The sequence below is a fragment of the Saimiri boliviensis genome, chromosome 20, assembly GCF_048565385.1.
Source record: "Saimiri boliviensis isolate mSaiBol1 chromosome 20, mSaiBol1.pri, whole genome shotgun sequence".
Classification (NCBI taxonomy): Eukaryota; Metazoa; Chordata; class Mammalia; order Primates; family Cebidae; genus Saimiri; species Saimiri boliviensis.
This window is the reverse complement of record NC_133468.1, coordinates 30,605,910-30,623,688: the sequence shown is the minus strand read 5'-3', so window position 1 is coordinate 30,623,688 and position 17,779 is coordinate 30,605,910. Positions and strand designations below refer to the sequence as shown.

The following is a 17,779-nucleotide window of genomic DNA, read 5'->3' as shown; positions in this document are numbered from 1 at the left end:
GCTGGAGTGCAGTGACAACACATCATGGCTCACTGCAACCTTGAACTCCTGGGCTAAAGCGATCCTCCCACCTCAGCCTTATGACTAGCTGGGACTGAAGGTGTGAGCCACCACACCTGACTTTATTTTTTGTAGAGACGAGATCTCACTATATTGCACAGGCTAAAATTTCCTTTTAAGCATTTCTTCACTACAGAAGATTGGATACATAAAGAAGGCCTCCATAGAAAAACCCTTTTAGTTACATTTATTGCTTTTCATGAAAAAAATCAAGTGACACACACTTGAAGTAGAGGTTAAGTCCTAGTCCTTCAATGACTGCTTTCCAGTTAGTATCACGTGGATACGTGTCCTTTGTGAGTGCCCTGGTGCTTAATAAAGCTTGTGTGCCACTTGAAAGATTTTCCACATATAATACATGGGTAGGGTCGGCTTCCGGTGTGAATGACTTGATGTCGAAAAAGATTCCTCTTAAAACTGAACGTTTTCCCACATTCTCCACATTGAAAGAATTCCTCCTTTGTATGGATTCTTTGATGCTGAATGAGATCCACATTCCGACCAAAGGACTGTCCACATTCACTGCATTTATGGGTGTTCGGTTTGCTGTGAATCTGTTGATGACATAGTAGGGTTGAATGCCGGCCAAAGGCTTTTCCACACTCAAGGCATTTATGGGGTTTTTCTCCACTGTGGATCACCTGATGTCGAAGAAGGGTTGAATTCTGACTAAATGTTTTTTCACATTCGTTACATTTGTAGGGTTTTTCTTTGGTATGAATCCTCTTATGTTCAACAAGATATGCGAGCTGCCGAAAACATTTTCCACAGTCATGACATCTGTATGGCTTGTTTTGCAGGTGACACTGTTTATGGACTGTAAGAGCTGACCGCTGTCTGAAGGCTTGCCCACATACCTTACACTCAAAGGGATTCTCTAAAAAGTGAATTCTTTGATGTTGATCAAACCATGCCTTACGCCTAATGACTTTTCCACATTCACTGCATTCATAAGACTTGGCTCTTGTGAGAATTTGCTCGTGCCCCAAAAGCAAAGATCTTTGATTGAAGGGTTTCCCATCCTCATCATAGCTGCCCTGCTTCCACCTTGTTTGCGCATCCTGATCTTGAATAATGTTAAGGTTTTGAAGGAAGCCCCTGCTGTATTCATCGCCACTAGTAGGGAAACTCAGCTTGCAATTGTCCACAAATTCTTTACACTTATGTAACTTTTCTGAAAGTTTCTTGGCTGATTCCTGCATTACCACTGATATCTTATATGACTCTAAATCTTCAGAAAATTTCTGTCTTGGAGTTAGCGTTTTCATCTTGTGTCTGGCTTCAGAACCTAGCCAAATAACAAGAAAAGATGTAAATGACCTATCCACCGCAGAAGCAAAAAAGAGAAGCCAATGGTTAGGGGTCTAGGACAATCAAATGAAGCTAAGAAGTGATCTCTTGTTTGCATCGTCAGACTCAAGAAGCCAAAATCCTGAATTTCTTTCCTTTTTTTTTTTTGGAGACGGAGTCTGGCTCTGCTGCCTATGCTGGAGGGCAGTGGCAGAATCTCTGGTCACTGCAACTTCTGCTTTCTGGGTTCAAGCAATACCCCTGGCTCAGCCTCCCGAGTAGCTGGGATTACAGGCACCCGCCACCACACCCAGCTAATTACTGTATTTTTAGTAGAGACAGGGCTTCACCATGTTGACTATGCTCGTCTTGAACTCCTGACCTCAGGTGATCCATCCTCTTCAGCCTCCCAAAGTGCTGGAATTACAGGTGTGAGCCACCATACCCAGCCTGAAATTCTGAATTTCATTGGACTCTTCACTCTCATAACAAAAAGAGGTCTCAGCACCAACAAACTCACTAAAAGTGCACAGAAATGTGAGTGCCAGAGAACGAGAGAGCAGAGCCCATCACTGTTATTAGAAAAACAACTTATTCTAGGTAGTAGTGCCAAATAAAAGAGAGGTAGCATGTTATGCTTCAAGACACACTTTGAGACATGCCAAGGCTGGCATGCAGTGGCATGATCTCAGCTCACAGCAATCTCCACCTCCTAGGTTAAGAGATTCTCGTACCTCAGCCTCCGGAGTAGCTGGGACTACAGGTGCTACAAGTGTGCACCACCACACCCAGCTAGTTTTTTTTTTTTTAAATACGGAATGCTTCACGAATTTGCATGTCATCCTTGCACAGGGGCCATGCTAATCTCTGTATCATTCACGGTTTTAGTACATGTGCTGCCGAAGCGAGCACTAGTTTTTGTATTTTTAGTAGAGATGGGGTTTCACTATGTTGGCCAGGCTGGTCTTAAACTCCTGGCCTCAAGCAATCCACCTGTCTCGGCCTCCCAAAAGTGCTGGGATTACAGGCATGAGCCACCATACCCGGCCTAGATACATGTTTTTAATAACTCTAGGTGAAGCATCTACTTAAAAATGGAGAAAGCATAGGACAGAATAGAAAAGGAACCAGAGAGAAGCAGGGACAAAAGCCAACTGACTAGAGCAGTGGGTCTCCAGTAGGGGTGAGCAGGGCTCGGACAATGGAGACATTTCTAGCTGTCACACCTGGGGAGGTTCAACTGGTGTCTAGAGAATGCAGGCCAGGGGTGCTGCTCAACATCCTAGAATGCACAGGACATGCCCCCATCCCGCCCCCAAATAATTCATCAGCACAAAATGTCAGTAGTACCAAGGAGAGAAACCTTGGATGTGAAAAACAGTAGTGGCTGCATCAGGACACAGTAAGTAAAAAAATGCAGATATGTCAAGAAATATGAAAACAAAACAAAGCAAAGGAACAAGAGGCAGCACAGAGAAAGGACAAGTAATGAGGGTAGAATCAAGGGGCCTCTAAGGTGCCCTGAGAGTTGTCACTTTAGAATAAACACTAGAGCAGCTGCATCAAAGCAGCACTTTTTCCTGCAGGAGAGAATGAACGTTCCAAACTTGAAATCAAAGCCCACTGTCCACCTCCCAACTGTATGAGATTTCTTCTTTTTTTGAGAGTCTTGCTGTCACTCAGGCTGGAGTAGTCGTGTAATCTCAGCTCACTGCAACCTCTGCGTCCCAGGCTCAAGCAGTCCTTGCACCTCAGCCTCCAGAGTACCTGGGACTACAGGCATGCGCCACCACGCCCAGCTTAAATTTGTATTTTTTGTAGAGACAGGGTTTCATCATGTCACCCAGGCTGATCCTGAATTCCTGGGCTCAAGTGATGCTCCTACCTCTGCCTCCCAAAGTGCTGGGATTGCCGGCATGAGCCGCCATACCAGGCCTGTGTGAGATTTCTTAATCTTTTAGTTTCTTCATCTGGGAAATGGGGACGCTGATCTCTTCCCACTTCACAGGGCAGGAGGGATGAAGAAGTGGGATAATATATGCCCAGCACCTGGCTCAGCATCTGGCACCTGGAAGGGGCTTGACTAATGTGACTTCTCTTCCTCTTCCTGATGCCACTCGCCTGGGTCTCTTCCTCACCCACCTGGGCAAGCACTACCGGAAGCCTTCCTAATCCCAGCTCTCGGTAGATCCAGGATCCATTGCTCGTCCCAGTTCTCCAGCTGACAGATCACCTCAGGTTTGGGGAACTGAAATCCTACTCATGGGGAAGTAAATGGGATGTGGCCGTTAGTGAGTTACAGAGACATGACCCAGGGCTCAGGGTCAAACAGAGATAAGGACAATAATCAAAATGGCTGGTGACAATAGAGATTGGCACAATCTTTGTAAATATCTGGCAGTCTTTATTGAAAGCCTGAACAATGTTCATACCTTTGGCTGTGGTCATTTTACTCTTAGAAATACAGCCTAAAGTACAATTGCAACCAAGATGAATGTGCCAGAGACATTCAGCACAGTGGTACTGCAGTGTCAAACTGGAAATAAGCTGAGTATCAACAGGGAACAGTTAAATCAATTGTAGCACATTATTGTGATGAAGGCGAAAGTATCAGGCAGATATTAAAAATCCTTGTATTCAATTATTTATTTATTTACTTTTGCGATGGAGTCTTGCTCTGTCACCCAGGCTGGAGTGACAATCTTGGCTCACTGTAACCTCCACCTCCCAGGTTCATGCAATTCTCCTGCCTCAGCCTCCCAAGTAGCTGGAACTACAGGTGCACACCACCACGCCCAGCTGATTTTTGTATTTTTAGTAGAGATAGGGTTTCACCATGCTGGCCAGGCTGGTCTTGAACTCTGACCTCAGGTGATCCACCTGTCTCAGGCTCCCAAAGTGCTGGGACTGTATACAGGTGTGAGCCACTGTACCTGGCCAACTTTTTTTTTTTTTTTTTTTTTTTGGTGTTTTTTGGTTTTCTTTTTGAGACAGTCTCACTCTGTCACCCAGGCTGGAGTGCAGTGGCACAATCTTGGCTCACTGCAGCCTCTGCCTTTGGGTTCAAACGATTCTCTAGCCTCAACCTCCCAAGGAGCTGGGATTACAGGCGCCCATCACCCCGCCTGGCTAATTTTTGTATTTTTAGTAGAGGTAGGGTTTCACCATGCTGGCCAGGCTGGTCCCAAACTCCTGACCTCAGGTGATCCACCCACCTTGGCCCCACAAAGTGCTGAAATCACAGGCATGAGCCACTGTGCACAGCCCACTATGTATTAAAATAGAAAAATACTGCCTATGTATTTTAAAGCAGAATACAAAACTCATGTATAGCATGATCCAAATTTTGTTTTAAAAAGCTATGTGTGTGTGCGTTACGTATGTGTGTGTTAAGTAATTAATAGAGTTTGAGCATCCCTAATCCCATATCCGAAAATTTTTGAGCACTAACCTGACACAAGTGGAGCATTCCACACCTGACCTCATGTGACTGGTTGCAATCAAAACGCAGGTGTGCAACACATAGTTAACTCAGCCTTCCCCAGGGAAAAATAAAAGGACCTTCAAGCTATGTGTCTAAGGTGTACATGAAACGTAAGTGAATTTCTTGTTTAGACTTGGGTTAGACCCTCAAATTATCTTTTTTTTTTTTTTTTTTTTTGAGACAGAGTTGCTCTTGTTACCCAGGCTGGAGTGCAATGGCGCGATCTCGGCTCACCACAACCTCCGCCTCCTGGGTTCAAGCAGTTCTCCTGCCTCAGCCTCCCGAGTAGCTGGGACTACAGGCACGCGCCACCATGCCCAGCTAATTTTTGTATTTTTAGTAGAGACGGGGTTTCACCATGTTGACCAGAATGGTCTCGATCTCTTGACCTCGTGATCCACCCACCTCGGCCTCCCAAAGTGCTGGGATTACAGGCGTGAGCCACCATGCCCGGCCTGACCCTCAAATTATCTTATTACACACATACAACTATTCTAAAATCCAGGAAAAAAAAATCCAGAATCCAAAACACTTTTGGTCCCAGGCATTTTGGATAAGGGATCCTTGTCCTGTAATAGACACACAGACAGACTGGGAAAAAGTAAACCAAAATGTTAACAGGAGTTATTTACGGAAAGTGGGCCTGCAGGTGATTTTTATTATCTACTCTATTTACTGATGTATTTTTCCAGAATTTCTATAATGAAAATTATTTTTAAAACTAGTAAAATGCATAAAAGAGTGCAATGATACAGTATAGAAGCACTCTTGGCCGGGCGCGGTGGCTCACGCCTGCAATCCCAGCACTTTGGGAGGCCGAGTTGGGTGGATCACCTGAGGTCAGGTGTTCAAGACCAGCCTAACCAACATGGAGAAACCCTGTCTCTACTAAAAATACAAAATTAGCCGGGTGTGGTGGTGAGTGCCTGTAATCCCAGCTACTTGGGAGGCTGAAGCAGGAGAATCACTTGAACCCAGGAGGTGGAGGTTGTGGTGAGCCGAGATGGCACCACTGCACTCCAGCCTGGGCAACAAGAATGAAACTTGGCTAGGTACGGAGGCTCACCCCTGTAATCTCAGCACTTTCGAAGGCTGAGGCGGGCAGATCACCTGAGGTTGGGAGTTCGAGACCAGCCTGACTAACATGGAGAAACCCTGTCTCTGCTAAAAATACAAAAAAATTAGCTGGGCGTGGTGGCGCATGCCTGTACTCCCAGCTATTCGGGAGGCTGACATGGGAGAATTGTTTGAATCCGGGAGGCGGAGTTTATAGTGAGCCGAGATGGCCCCATTGCACTCCAGCCTGGGCAACAAGAGCGAAATGCCATCTCTAAAAAAGAAAGAGCAAAGAAGCATTCTCAAATGTTACTATTGGATATGCAAAACAGTACAAATTTTGTTGAAGAATCATTCAGTAATCAATAAAGAATAAAGTGCCATCTCCTTTAACTTCAAAATTCTGATTTGGGGAAAGTCTTTGGGAAATGATCAAAAATTCATATGAAGATTTATACTCAAACATCTATTCAAACATTATAAATACACAAGCAAACCAACAAACAAAAACAAAGCCAAGCTGAATGTCCCAAATGAGAAAACAATGCAATATTATTATGGATCACAGTGGAATTATGCTTGTTTACTGTTTCTGTGGGAAAATGCTGATACAATAATGTTAAGTTTAAAACAGATTATAGGATTACACATAGAATAGCTCAGCTAGTTTTATAAAGGCATAGGAAAATAAGGCTGGAAGGAAATCTTCCAAAATACTAATGGTGTTACTCCTGAACACACTCCTCTCTTCCTCCCTTTCTATACCTTCCATGTACTGATGTATGCTCTTGTAATGCTTTTTTTAAAGAGGGAAAATTAAAATTATAAAAATCCAGAGGTGGGCAGATGATCCCATAAGAGGTAGACCCTGTGCTAAGAGTGTCAGTGCAGGGGCCAAACATGTGGCCCCAGAAAGAAAACTATTTAGCAAGGCAACTCCCACAGTGGGAGACTACAGTGGAATAGGAGGGGGTAGGCTCTTGAAAAGATGGAAGCCATGAAGGTTCAGATATGAAGTTGGCTTAAAATCATTTCCTGAGCACCCACTAATGTTACAAACCAAGAAGTTACCGATTTCCAGAGAAAAGAAAGAAAAAGACTTTCAGGAGGATAAGAAGTGAGCCTTTGGACTGTAAATCCACCATAATCTTCTCAACTCCTGGAGGTCTTACAGATGTGAAACATAGGGTAAGAGTGAAGACTGCATTAAGTGTCTCTGTCTGAGCCCTAACACAAACAAGACAACTATTCATTGTCCCTGATTCCTTATGTGAAACTCTTGGGACCAGATGTGTTTCAGGAGTCAGAATTTTTCCAATTTCAGAAAGGTGACCTGGTATAAGTATTTTACATAACGTATCATCCCCAGTAGGGTTTGAAGTGGTGCCTTCAAATAGTGTTATTGTTGTTGTTGCTTTGTTTTGAGACAGAGTCACACTCTGTCACCCAGGTTGGAGGGCAGTGGCGTGATCTCAGCTCACTGCAACCTCTGCCTCCCAGGTTCAAGTGATTCTCCTGTCTCAGCCTCCCAAGTAACTGGGACTACAAGCGTGCGCCACCACACCTGACTAATTTTCATATCTTTAGTAGTGATGGGTTTTACCATATTGGCCAGGCTAATTTCAAACTACTGACCTCAGGTGATCCGCCCACCTTGGCCTTCTGAAGTGCTGGGATTACAGGCGTGAGCCACCATGCCCAGCTTACACTGTTATTTCTGAAGTTGGGCATATAGATATGCACACCAAGTTGGAAAAATAAAGACAATAAATGGTTTCCTATGGGATGAAGTCAGGTTTCACTGCGGTGATGTCCAGTCAGGGCTTGTAGCCACGAGTTATGAAAAAACTTTGTTTTCAGCACTTTTTCTGATTCTGGAATTACAGATAAGGGCCTGAGAGCTTGCATAGACACTCAGAACACAGATAAGCCCAATCTTCAAGCCATGTCCTACCCAGCAAGACCATATTCCTGTAGTTCTCCAGCATGACATCTCGGTAGAGGTCCTTCTGACCCCAGTCGAGGTGGCCCCACTCCTCTCTGGTGAAGTACATCGCCACATCCTCAAACGAGAGCAGCTCCTGGAAAAGTAGCTGATAAAGGTAACTGCAATTCTTACAATAACTTGTGCACGATGATTATTCTACAGGTGAGGAAACTGAGGTTTGGGGAGGTAAAGTGTGCGGGCCAAGGCCACCCAATTCGTAAGTAATAGATTCAGGGTTCCGTTCAGGCCTTCTGGCCCTCAGGCCAGATAAGCTGGCTTCCATACCATGGGGTTGACAGACTTAATCTCTAAAGGGCCAAATGGTAAGTAATTTAGGCTTTTCAGGCCCTCTGGTCTCTGTTCCAATTCCTCAAACCTGCTGTCAATTTGAGGAACAGCAAATCAACAATCTGAGGAACAGCTTTTGTGTTGGAACACAAAAGCAGCCGTGGACTACAAGTAATGGGCACAGTTGTGTTTCAGGGAAACTTTACCAAGCTGTCCAGGGCAGTTTGCTGACCCCTGCTCTATACAAATAACATATTGCTTCTGCCCCAGGTTCCTTAGGAAGGAGATGAGGTCACTGGGGGTTGGTTAATGTGCAGACTATTTACAAAGGAATGAATAGGCTCAACAAACATGAACAAGGAATGTGGAAGCTCATAGGTGCTGGCCACCCTGGGGAACCAGGGCCTGCTAGGTCTAAGAAATAAGGTGAGGAGGGCCACTGGAGCCCAGAATGCTCTGGAAAGGGAGCAACACTGGAGCTGGGCCGAAGAGGATGGAGCCACACCCATCCCACAGAACAGCAGGGAGGGAGTCATGGGAAGAGAAACCCAGCCTCAATTTCCCCCAGGCCTCCGGAACCCTGCAGCCTCTTCATCCCATTGCCATAAGCCAAGCAGATGTGCCAAAGCAAGGGAGCCCATTGCTGGAGAATATAAAAGGTACAGACCAAACTCCAGACACCTGGGGAGCATATCCAGAGGGGTCAACAAAGGACACAGCACAGTGAGCACAGGAGGACTTTACATCTGCAAGTGACTGTCCCCCTCCCATGGGCTGAGCACTGAAGCTGCCACATACTCACTCCCACACCACTGCAGGTTATGGAGCAGAGGGACCCAGGGGCTGTCTACACATTCCCTCCTCTCACAAGACACTGTAGGGTTCAGAGGGGACATGTACAAGGCAAGCTTTCACTGTCCTATAAGTGATCAGTAATAGGAAATGCCCACCCCCATCCTGAGAAGCTTCGTATAGCTCCCCTCTGCAGACAGACACCAGAATCTCCCAAATTATATGGACTTTCTTTCCTGCCTATCAAACCTGAGTTCAACTGCTACGGTTGCAGGCCCTTTCTCACCATCATCCAGAATGTCACTCTTTTACCAGAGCTGCGCTGCAATATCCTCAATCTAACCTAATCAGCCACCTGCATTCCTGCACCTGTACGAGGTTAACAAGCATAACAAGCATGGGAATAAAACGGCTTCATCTCCCAGATTGACTGATGTATGGTAACTCCTCTTAACATCCCCAGTAGGTTCTTGGAAACTGATTTTTTTTAGCAAAAGTATGTACAGCAGCAAGTCCTTGAATAACTTTGTTTCACTGTAACAGTGATGGAAAAAAAAAGGTTTTGATATATACAGTTTCCCTTAAAGCTGCAGTTTCTAAGAAACCATCAACAGCCAGTACTTGTACATTGATAGTTGGGCCCCAAATATTGCTTAAAAGTTCCATTTGTTTGTTTGTTTTTGAGACAGAGTTTCAATCTTGTTGCCCAGGCTGGAGTGTAATGGCCTGATCTCGGCTCACTGCAACCTCCACCTCCTGGGTTCAAGCGATTCTCCTGCCTCAGTTTCCCAAGTAGCTGGGACTACAGGCGTGCACCACTACACTCAGCTAATTTTGGTATTTTTACTAGAGACGGGGTTTCACCATATGTTGGCCAGGCTGGTCTCAAACTCCTGAAGTCAGGTGATCTGCCTGCCTTGGCCTCCCAAAGTGCTAGGATTATAGGCATGAGCCACTGTGCCCAGAGCCTCTCTCCTTTCTTTCAAACTCAAGTCTCTTCTAGGCTAGGTGGGGTGGCTCATGCCTGTAATCCCAACTAGGCCAGGCGGGATTGCTCACACCTATAATCCTAAGACTTTGGGAGGCTGAGGCTGGTAGATGGCTTGAGCCAGGAGTTCAAGTACAGCCTGGGTAACATGGTGAAATCTTGTCTTTACAAAAAATACAAAAATTTGCCAGGCATGGTGGCATGTACCTGTGGTCCCAGCTACTTGGGAAGCTGAGGTGGGAGGATCACCTGAGCCTGGGGAGGTTAAGGCTGCCATGAGCCACGATCATGCCACTGCATTCCAGCCTGGGTGACAGAGTAAGACTCTGTCTCAAAAAAAAGACAGACAACTCAGTATCCTCTGATTGCCCTCCATAATGCTACAAATTCAGTAAATAACCTTCCATTATACCCTTTCATAGGAATGGTTCAGAATTTATTATGAGAAGTTCCTTACACAATCTGTCTCACTAATCAGATTGAGAGTTGATCTCCCAGCATGGAAGACAGCACCTGGAGTTTGTACAGCAGTGGGTGCACGATAATGCTCATGGAAGAAACAAGGGACAACTACCACAGGATTAACAGTGACAACTTAACCTGCTGCTAAACTGTAACCAGATACTGTGCAAAGGACTTCACAAGGCGTTTTTCACTGAGTCCTCACAACCCACTGTGATAGGCCTTCTCATTGACCCATTTTATAGAAAAGGAAACTGGAGCCAGAGTATTTATGTTAACTTACTGAAGGGAGCCCATGTGACTCCAGAGGCTAAGCTCTCTACATCGTCCTTTCTAAGAAGGAAAACTCCCCACATTGATCAACAGGGCTCAACCTGAGGAAGGACCTGCTGGCAGCAGTGACTATGCTGAGGAAGCAGATGGGGAGCCACAGCTCACCTTCCCACTGACTGGTGGGAACATGGCTTCCATGGCCTGGTCTTTGACAAGGGATGGGATCCTAGGCGTCAGGCTGAGCTGGAGAAGAAAAAAAAGAGAGTCAGTAAGGCCATCCCTAATTTGAAGCTCTCCTGCTTGGCAGATCTAGAACCAGGAATTCTAATGGGGCTCACAGACAAAACTTAATACAAAGTCACTGTGTTTGGTGTTGGAACATATGATGAAATGCATGAGCCACTACAATAAATACAGGAATTTCTGAGGCTAGATCAATTTCCCAAGCTCTATTCAAGGGAACCAGCAGCCCTGCCATCCCCTTCTCCCTAGAACATGTCATCTTCAGCACCTCATGTACAAAGGGACAGCAGGTAGATCACATATAAAAATAGCACTCTGGGGCTGGGCACGGGGGCTTACGCCAGTAATACCAGGACTTTGGGAGGCTGAGGTGCGTGGATCATGAGGTCAAGAAAGAGAGACCATCGTGGCTAATACGGTGAAACCCCTTCTCTACTAAAAATACAAAAATTTAGCTGGGCATGGTGGTGCATGCCTGTAATCCCAGCTACTCAGGAGGCTGAGACAGGAGAATCATTTGAACCCAGGAGGCAGAGATTGCAGTGAGCCAAGATCGCACCAATGCACTCCAGCCTTGGCAACAGAGCAAGACTCCGTCTCAAAAAGAGGAGTAGATGGCCGATCTACTCCTGCACTCTGATCCACTCCCTGCAGCAACCAGCTCTGAAAGCCAAACCATAGCCTCTACAGTCACAGGTCCCAAATCAGGACTTGATCAATATCTAATAGCTTTATTAAAAATTTTGCTCCCCACTCCCTTTAATTTAGGACAAATGGGAGAAAGCCAAGACTACAGGTACATGCCTGACCACGCCTGGCTAATTTTTGTATTTTTAGTAGAGATGGGGTTTCACTATGTTGGCCTGGCTAGTCTTGAACTCCTGACCTTGTGATCTCACTTTACTCCCCCACTTCAGGTGCTGTCCCCTCCCCTATCACACAGGATGTCCTAAGTCTAGTAAACCTAGGGATTCTAGCTAACCAGCTTTTCTCTAAATCTACTTATGTATTTCCAACTATGCCCCTAAGGCCAGCTCCCCTTACTGACAAGCCCCTCTAAATTTTTTTTTTTTGGGGGGGTCCCTCAACCCCCACCTCTAGCCTGCCTGGTGATTTGCTAACAGGATTCAGCAAAAGTAACAATTACAGACTAGCTTGCTTTTATTTTTTGAGATGGAGTCTTGCTCTGTTGCTCAGTCTGGAGTGCAATGACATTACCTTGGCTCACTGCAACCTCTGCCTCCCAAGTTCAAGCAATTCTCCTGCCTTAGCCTCCTGAGTATCTGGGACTACAGGGATATGCCACCACGCCCAGATTTTTTTGTATTTTTAGTAGAGATGGGGTTTCACTCTGTTAGCCAGGATGGTCTCAATCTTCTGACCTCTTGATCCCCCCACCTAAGCCTTCAAAGTGCTGGGATTAGAAGTGTGAGCCACCGTGACCAGCCCCTTTTTTTGAGACAGAGTTTCGCTGTTGTCGCCAGGCTGGAGTACAATAGTATGATCTCAGCTCACTGCAGCATTCACCTCCTGGGTTCAAGTGATTATACTGTCTCAGCCTCTCAAGTAGCTGGGACTACGGGTGCATGCTGCCAAGCCCAGCTAATTTTTGTATTTTCAGTACAGACAGGGTTTCACCATGTTGGCCAGTCTGGTCTTGAACTCCTGACCTCAGGTGATCCACCTGCCTCAGCCTCCCAAAGTGCTGAGATTACAGGCATGAGCCACCACTACTGGGCTTTTTAATTAAGTGTGAATTTTAATGAAATTCACTTTCATTTTTTTTTTTTTTTTGAGACGGAGTTTCACTCTTATTACCCAGGCTGGAGTGCAATGGCGCGATCTCGGCTCACCACAACCTCTGCCTCCTGGGTTCAGGCAATTCTCCTGCCTCAGCCTCCTGAGTAGCTGGGATTACAGGCACGCACCACCATACCCAGCTAATTTTTTGTATTTTTAGTAGAGACGGGGTTTCACCATGTTGACCAGGATGGTCTCGATCTCTTGACCTCGTGATCCACCCACCTCGGCCTCCCAAAGTGCTGGGATTACAGGCTTGAGCCACCGCGCCCGGCCGAAATTCACTTTCATTTTAATGGAAGCCCCTTGAACACAGTTTAGAAGACTCTTGGCCTTTTTTTTTTTTTTCTTGAGGGGTCTCCCTCTGTCATCCAGGCTGGAGTGCAGTGGTGTAATCATGGCACACTGCAGCCTCAAACTCCTGGGCTCAAGCAATGCTCCTGCCTCAGTCTCTTAAGTAGACGATGTCCAGCTGTTTGTATTTTTTTTTTTTTTGGAAATGGGGTTTTGCTGTTGTCCAGGGTGGACCCTCTGCCTCTTTTTTTTTTTTTTTTTTTTTTGAGACGTAGTTTCGCTCTTGTTACCCAGGCTGGAGTGCAATGGTGCGATCTCGGCTCACCGCAACCTCCACCTCCTGGGTTCAGACAATTCTCCTGCCTCAGCCTCCTGAGTAGCTGGGGTTACAGGCACGCGCCACCATGCCAAGCTAATTTTTGTATTTTTTTTTTTTTAGTAGAGACGGGGTTTCACCATGTTGACCAGGATGGTCTCGATCTTTTGACCTCGTGATCCACCCGCCTCGGCCTCCCAAAGTGCTGGGATTACAGGTGTGAGCCACCGTGCCCGGCCCCTCTGCCTCTTTAAGCAAAGAGGTACACTTCAAAAAAGATCCTGATCATGGCTGTGCGTAGTGGCTCACGCCTGTAATCCAAACACTTTGGAGGCCAAGGCAGGCGGATCACCTGAGGTCGGGAGTTCAAGACCAGCCTGACAACATGGTGAAACCCCGTCTTTAAAAAAAAAAGAAAAAAAAAAAAAAAAAAAAAAAAGATCCTGATCAAAGTTCCAAGGCTGAGGAAGAAGCCTCATCCCTTTTATTCTCTACACCAAACTTGTCCAACCTATGCGGCCCAGGACAACTGAATCCAACCCAACACAAATTTGTGAACTTTTAAAAAACATTATAGCCAGGCGCGGTGGCTGACGCCTATAATCCCAGCACGTTGGGAGGCCGAGGTGGGTGGATGACTAGGTCAAGAAATTGAGACTATCTTGGTCAACATGGTGAAACCCCATCTCTACTAAAAATACAAAAATTAGCTGGGCATGGTGGCGCGTGCCTGTAATCCCAGTTACTCGGGAAGCTGAGACAGAAAAATTGCTTGAACCCAGGAGGCAGAAATTGCGGTGAGCTGAGATCGTGACATTGCACTCCAGCCTGGGTGATAAGAGTGAAACTCCATCTCAAAAAAACAAAAACAAAAACAAAAACATTATGAGCCGGGCGCGGTGGGGTGTGCCTGTAGTCCCAGCTACTCCGGAGGCTTAGGTGGGAGGATTGCTTGAGCCCAGGAGTTCTGGGCTGTAGTGCCCTATGACCTCCCGGGAGCGGGGAACCACCAGGTTGCCTAAGGAAGGGTGAACCGGCCCAGGTTGGAAACAGAGCAGGTCAAAACTCCCATGCTGATCAGTAATGGGATCGCGCCTGTGAATAACCACTGCACTCCAGCATAGCGAGACCCCATCTCTTATTTAAAAAAAAAAAAAGAAAGAAAAGAAAAAAAGATTATGGCCGGGCGCGGTGGCTCAAGCCTGTAATCCCAGCACTTTGGGAGGCCGAGGCGGGTGGATCACAAGGTCGAGAGATCGAGACCAACCTGGTCAACATGGTGAAACCCCGTCTCTACTAAAAATACAAAAAATTAGCTGGGCATGGTGGCGCGTGCCTATAATCCCAGCTACTCAGGAGGCTGAGGCAGGAGAATTGCCTGAACCCAGGAGGCGGAGGTTGCGGTGAGCCGAGATCACGCCACTGCACTCCAGCCTGGGTAACAAGAGCAAAACTCCATCTCAAAAAAAAAAAAAAAAAGAAAAAAGAAAAAAAGATTATGAAATTTTTTTGCCTTTTTTACTTTTTATTTTTATTTTTTGATCATTAGCTGCCTTAGAGTGGGTGTATCTTATGTGTAGCTCAAGACAATTCTTCCAATGTGGCCCAGGGAAGCCAAAAGATTGGACACCCCTGCACTATACTTACTGAATATCTGTTGGTGAAGGCTGTGTATTTGGATGTCAGACTTGCTAATGAAAAATCAAATGGAGGCCATGTTTCAGGTACAGCCTTGGGCCAACCACCCACAGCCATGTAAGGCAAACTTAATATACACTGATTTCTCCCTTCAGTTCAGGACTTGGAGGCTGCAGGGAGCTATGATGGCACCACTGCACTCCACTCTGGGTGACAGAATGAGACCCTGTCTCTCTTTAAAACAACAACAGGCCAGGCGCAGTGGCTCACCCCTATAATCCCAGTATTCTGGGAAGCTAAGGTGGGTGGATCACCTGAGGTCAGGAGTTTGAGACTAGCCTGACCAATATGGTGAAGCCCCAGCTCTACTAAAAATACAAAAATTACGTAGTGGCATGTGTCTGTAATCCCAGCTACTTGGGAAGCTGAAGCAGTAGAATCCCTTGGACCCGGGAGGCAGAGGTTGCAGTGAGCCAAGATTGCGCCATTGCACTCCAGCCTGGACAACAAGAGTGAAACTCCGACTCAAAACAACAGGCAGGGCATGGTGGCTCACACCTGTAATCCCAGCACATTGGGAGGCTGAGGCAGGGAAGAAGGGGGTGGGGGTGAGGGGATCATGGGAGGTCGCGAGGTCAGGAGTTCAAGACCAGCCTGGCCAACAGTGAAACCCCGTCCCTACTAAAAATACAAAAATTAGCCAGGCATGGTCAGGCATATACCTGTAGTCCCACCTACTCGGGAGGCTGAGGCAGGAGAATCGCTTGAACACGGCAGTTGGAAGTTACAGTGAGCTGAGATGGTTCTAGTGCACTGCAGCTTGGGCAACGGAGTGACACTTAGTGTCAAAACAACAACAATTCCTTATTTCCCTGAAAAGTAAGCTCTGACCAGGAAGGAAGCTTTTTTTCTCGTCCGCATGATAAACTGAACCAATCAGCTACAGATACAAAGCTGATCCGGCTCGACTTACCCTAGAAGGAATGCAAGTTGATAATGGCCAATTACAGTCAAGATCACTGCACTTCCTCATTATGCTTTCTAAACTGCCATTGAACAATCCACCAGCTGCACAATCAACTCTTAAAACTTTAACTGGAACGGGATTAACTTTCGACAAAATCCAAAATGCCGCTTCACAATCACGTGAACACCTTCCACTGACAAGCACGGCTCACCTCCCACTCTAACGAAACCAAGCCCTGGCTTTCGGCAGCCATTCATTCTTCGGACTCTGCTCCTCTCGCTGCTAAAGACCTGACATCGCCAAAAATACTCAAAAGCCGGTGTCATGGGCCCCGAAAGCCTCCGCACAGACACGGGAGCGTCCCTTGAGAGCCGGGGGTCTCCGCAGTGGCCTCCTCGCCGCACCCACGCTCCCCACAACACTCGTTTCCTTCTCCCCAAACCTGCTGACGCCTCCGAATCTCCGACGCGCCGCCTCCACCAGGGGCGGCCGTGGGTCTGGGTTCTCTTCTCGGGGTTCCCGGACCCGACCTGGGGTCTGTCTGGTCCGTGACCCCCGGCGAACTACCCCTTACCCGAGTAACGGGCGAGAGGACACTGGAGGATACAGAGCCTCTCGCTGGCTCTAGCTGAGCAGCGGAGCAGAGCGTCCCTGCGCGCGGCCATTCTAGGACTGCGGAGGCTTCGCAACTCTCTGGTCAGACAAAAAGTGGGAGCCCTCTAGAGTGATGCACACGCCTCCGCCGGCCGGGACCAATTTCAACTGCAGCAGAGAGCACCGGCAGAGTCACGTGACGCGCAGGTCCTGGCCCTCCTGTTTAATCATAGAAGAATTTAAAATTATTTTGATTCCAGGGCCGGGCACGGTGTCTCACGCCTGTAATCCCAGCACTTTGGGAGGCCCAGGCGGGTGGATCACGAGGTCAAGAGATCGAGACCATCCTGGTCAACATGGTGAAACCCCATCTCTACTAAAAATACAAAAAATTAGCTGGGCATGGTGGCACATGCCTGTAATCCCAGTTACTCAGGAGGCTGAGGCAGGAGAATTGCCTGAACCCAGGAGGTGGTGGTTGTGGTGAGCTGCGATGGCGCCATTGCACTCCAGCCTGGGTAACAAGAGCGAAACTCTGTCTCAAAAAAAAAAAAAAAAAAAAAAAAAGGCCGAGCGCAGTGGCTCAAGCCTGTAATCCCAGCATTTTGGGAGGCCCGAGGCGGGTGGATCACGAGGTCGAGAGATCGAGACCATCCTGGTCAACATGGTGAAACCCCATCTCTACTAAAAATACAAAAAATTAGCTGGGCATGGTAGCGCGTGCCTGTAATCCCAGCTACTCAGGAGGCTGAGGCAGGAAAATTGCTTGAACCCAGGAGGCGGAGGTTGCGGTGAGCCGAGATCGTGCCATTGCACTACAGCCTGGGTAACAAGAGCTAAACTCCATCTCAAAAAAAAAAAAAAAAAAAGTACAAAAAAATTATTCTGATTCCAGAGTGACACAATTCGTTTCTTTGGCTGTGCGTTTGTGGAGGGGAGAAAGGTTATCAGATAAAAGAATAAAAATGAATATTACATTTTAAAGAGATAATTATGTCTTATGTAAATTACCCTCAAAATAAGATTTTAATATGATTAAGGAGTTAATTTTTTTCTTTCCTTTGTCTTTTTTTCACACTGCATTAAGTCCCAGAGGGGTTAAGTGTTTTTTTTTTCTGTTTTTTTTCTTTATTCTTTAAAAAAAAAAAAAAACAGGATACATATGCAGAATGTGCAAATTTGTTACTTCGGTATAGGTGTGCCATGCCATGGTGGTTTGCTGCACTTACTGACCTGTCCTCTATGTT

The 17,779-nt window shown here is 46.6% G+C and overlaps 1 protein-coding gene and 1 non-coding gene across 11 annotated transcripts; both read right to left on the bottom strand.

Annotated features, from left to right (window-relative positions):
* Positions 1-230: 230 nt before the first annotated feature.
* On the bottom strand, positions 231-16,653 carry ZNF789 (zinc finger protein 789). 10 transcript variants are annotated; one of them, XM_010344769.3, is made up of 5 exons: positions 16,150-16,652; positions 10,846-10,923; positions 7,845-7,971; positions 3,493-3,606; positions 231-1,348 (listed from the first exon to the last, which is right to left on the bottom strand). In XM_010344769.3, exons 1-5 carry the CDS (start codon positions 16,189-16,191, stop codon positions 336-338), a joined length of 1,374 nt encoding a protein of 457 aa, XP_010343071.3. In that variant the 5' UTR covers positions 16,192-16,652; the 3' UTR covers positions 231-335. The 10 variants fall into 10 exon arrangements, with proteins under 10 accessions (XP_010343071.3, XP_003934276.3, XP_010343072.3 ...); XM_003934227.4 differs by having other exon boundaries at positions 16,381-16,652; XM_010344770.3 differs by having other exon boundaries at positions 16,513-16,652.
* Positions 2,158-2,262, bottom strand: LOC120360490 (U6 spliceosomal RNA). The gene has a single exon (XR_005576977.1). It is a non-coding gene; the product is annotated as a U6 spliceosomal RNA (small nuclear RNA).
* Positions 16,654-17,779: the final 1,126 nt, after the last annotated feature.

Bases quoted from the DNA above. Each gene is read 5' to 3' on its own strand.
- ZNF789 (XM_010344769.3), bottom strand. From the start codon at position 16,191: ATGGCTGCCGAAAGCCAGGGCTTGGTTTCGTTAGAGTGGGAG. The intron at 7,972-10,845 runs GTGAGCTGTGGC...CTACTTTTCCAG, and splicing joins TCCCACCAGTCAGTGGGAAG to GAGCTGCTCTCGTTTGAGGA. The intron at 3,607-7,844 runs GTAGGACATGGC...CCCCATGAGTAG, and splicing joins CAGGAATATGGTCTTGCTGG to GATTTCAGTTCCCCAAACCT.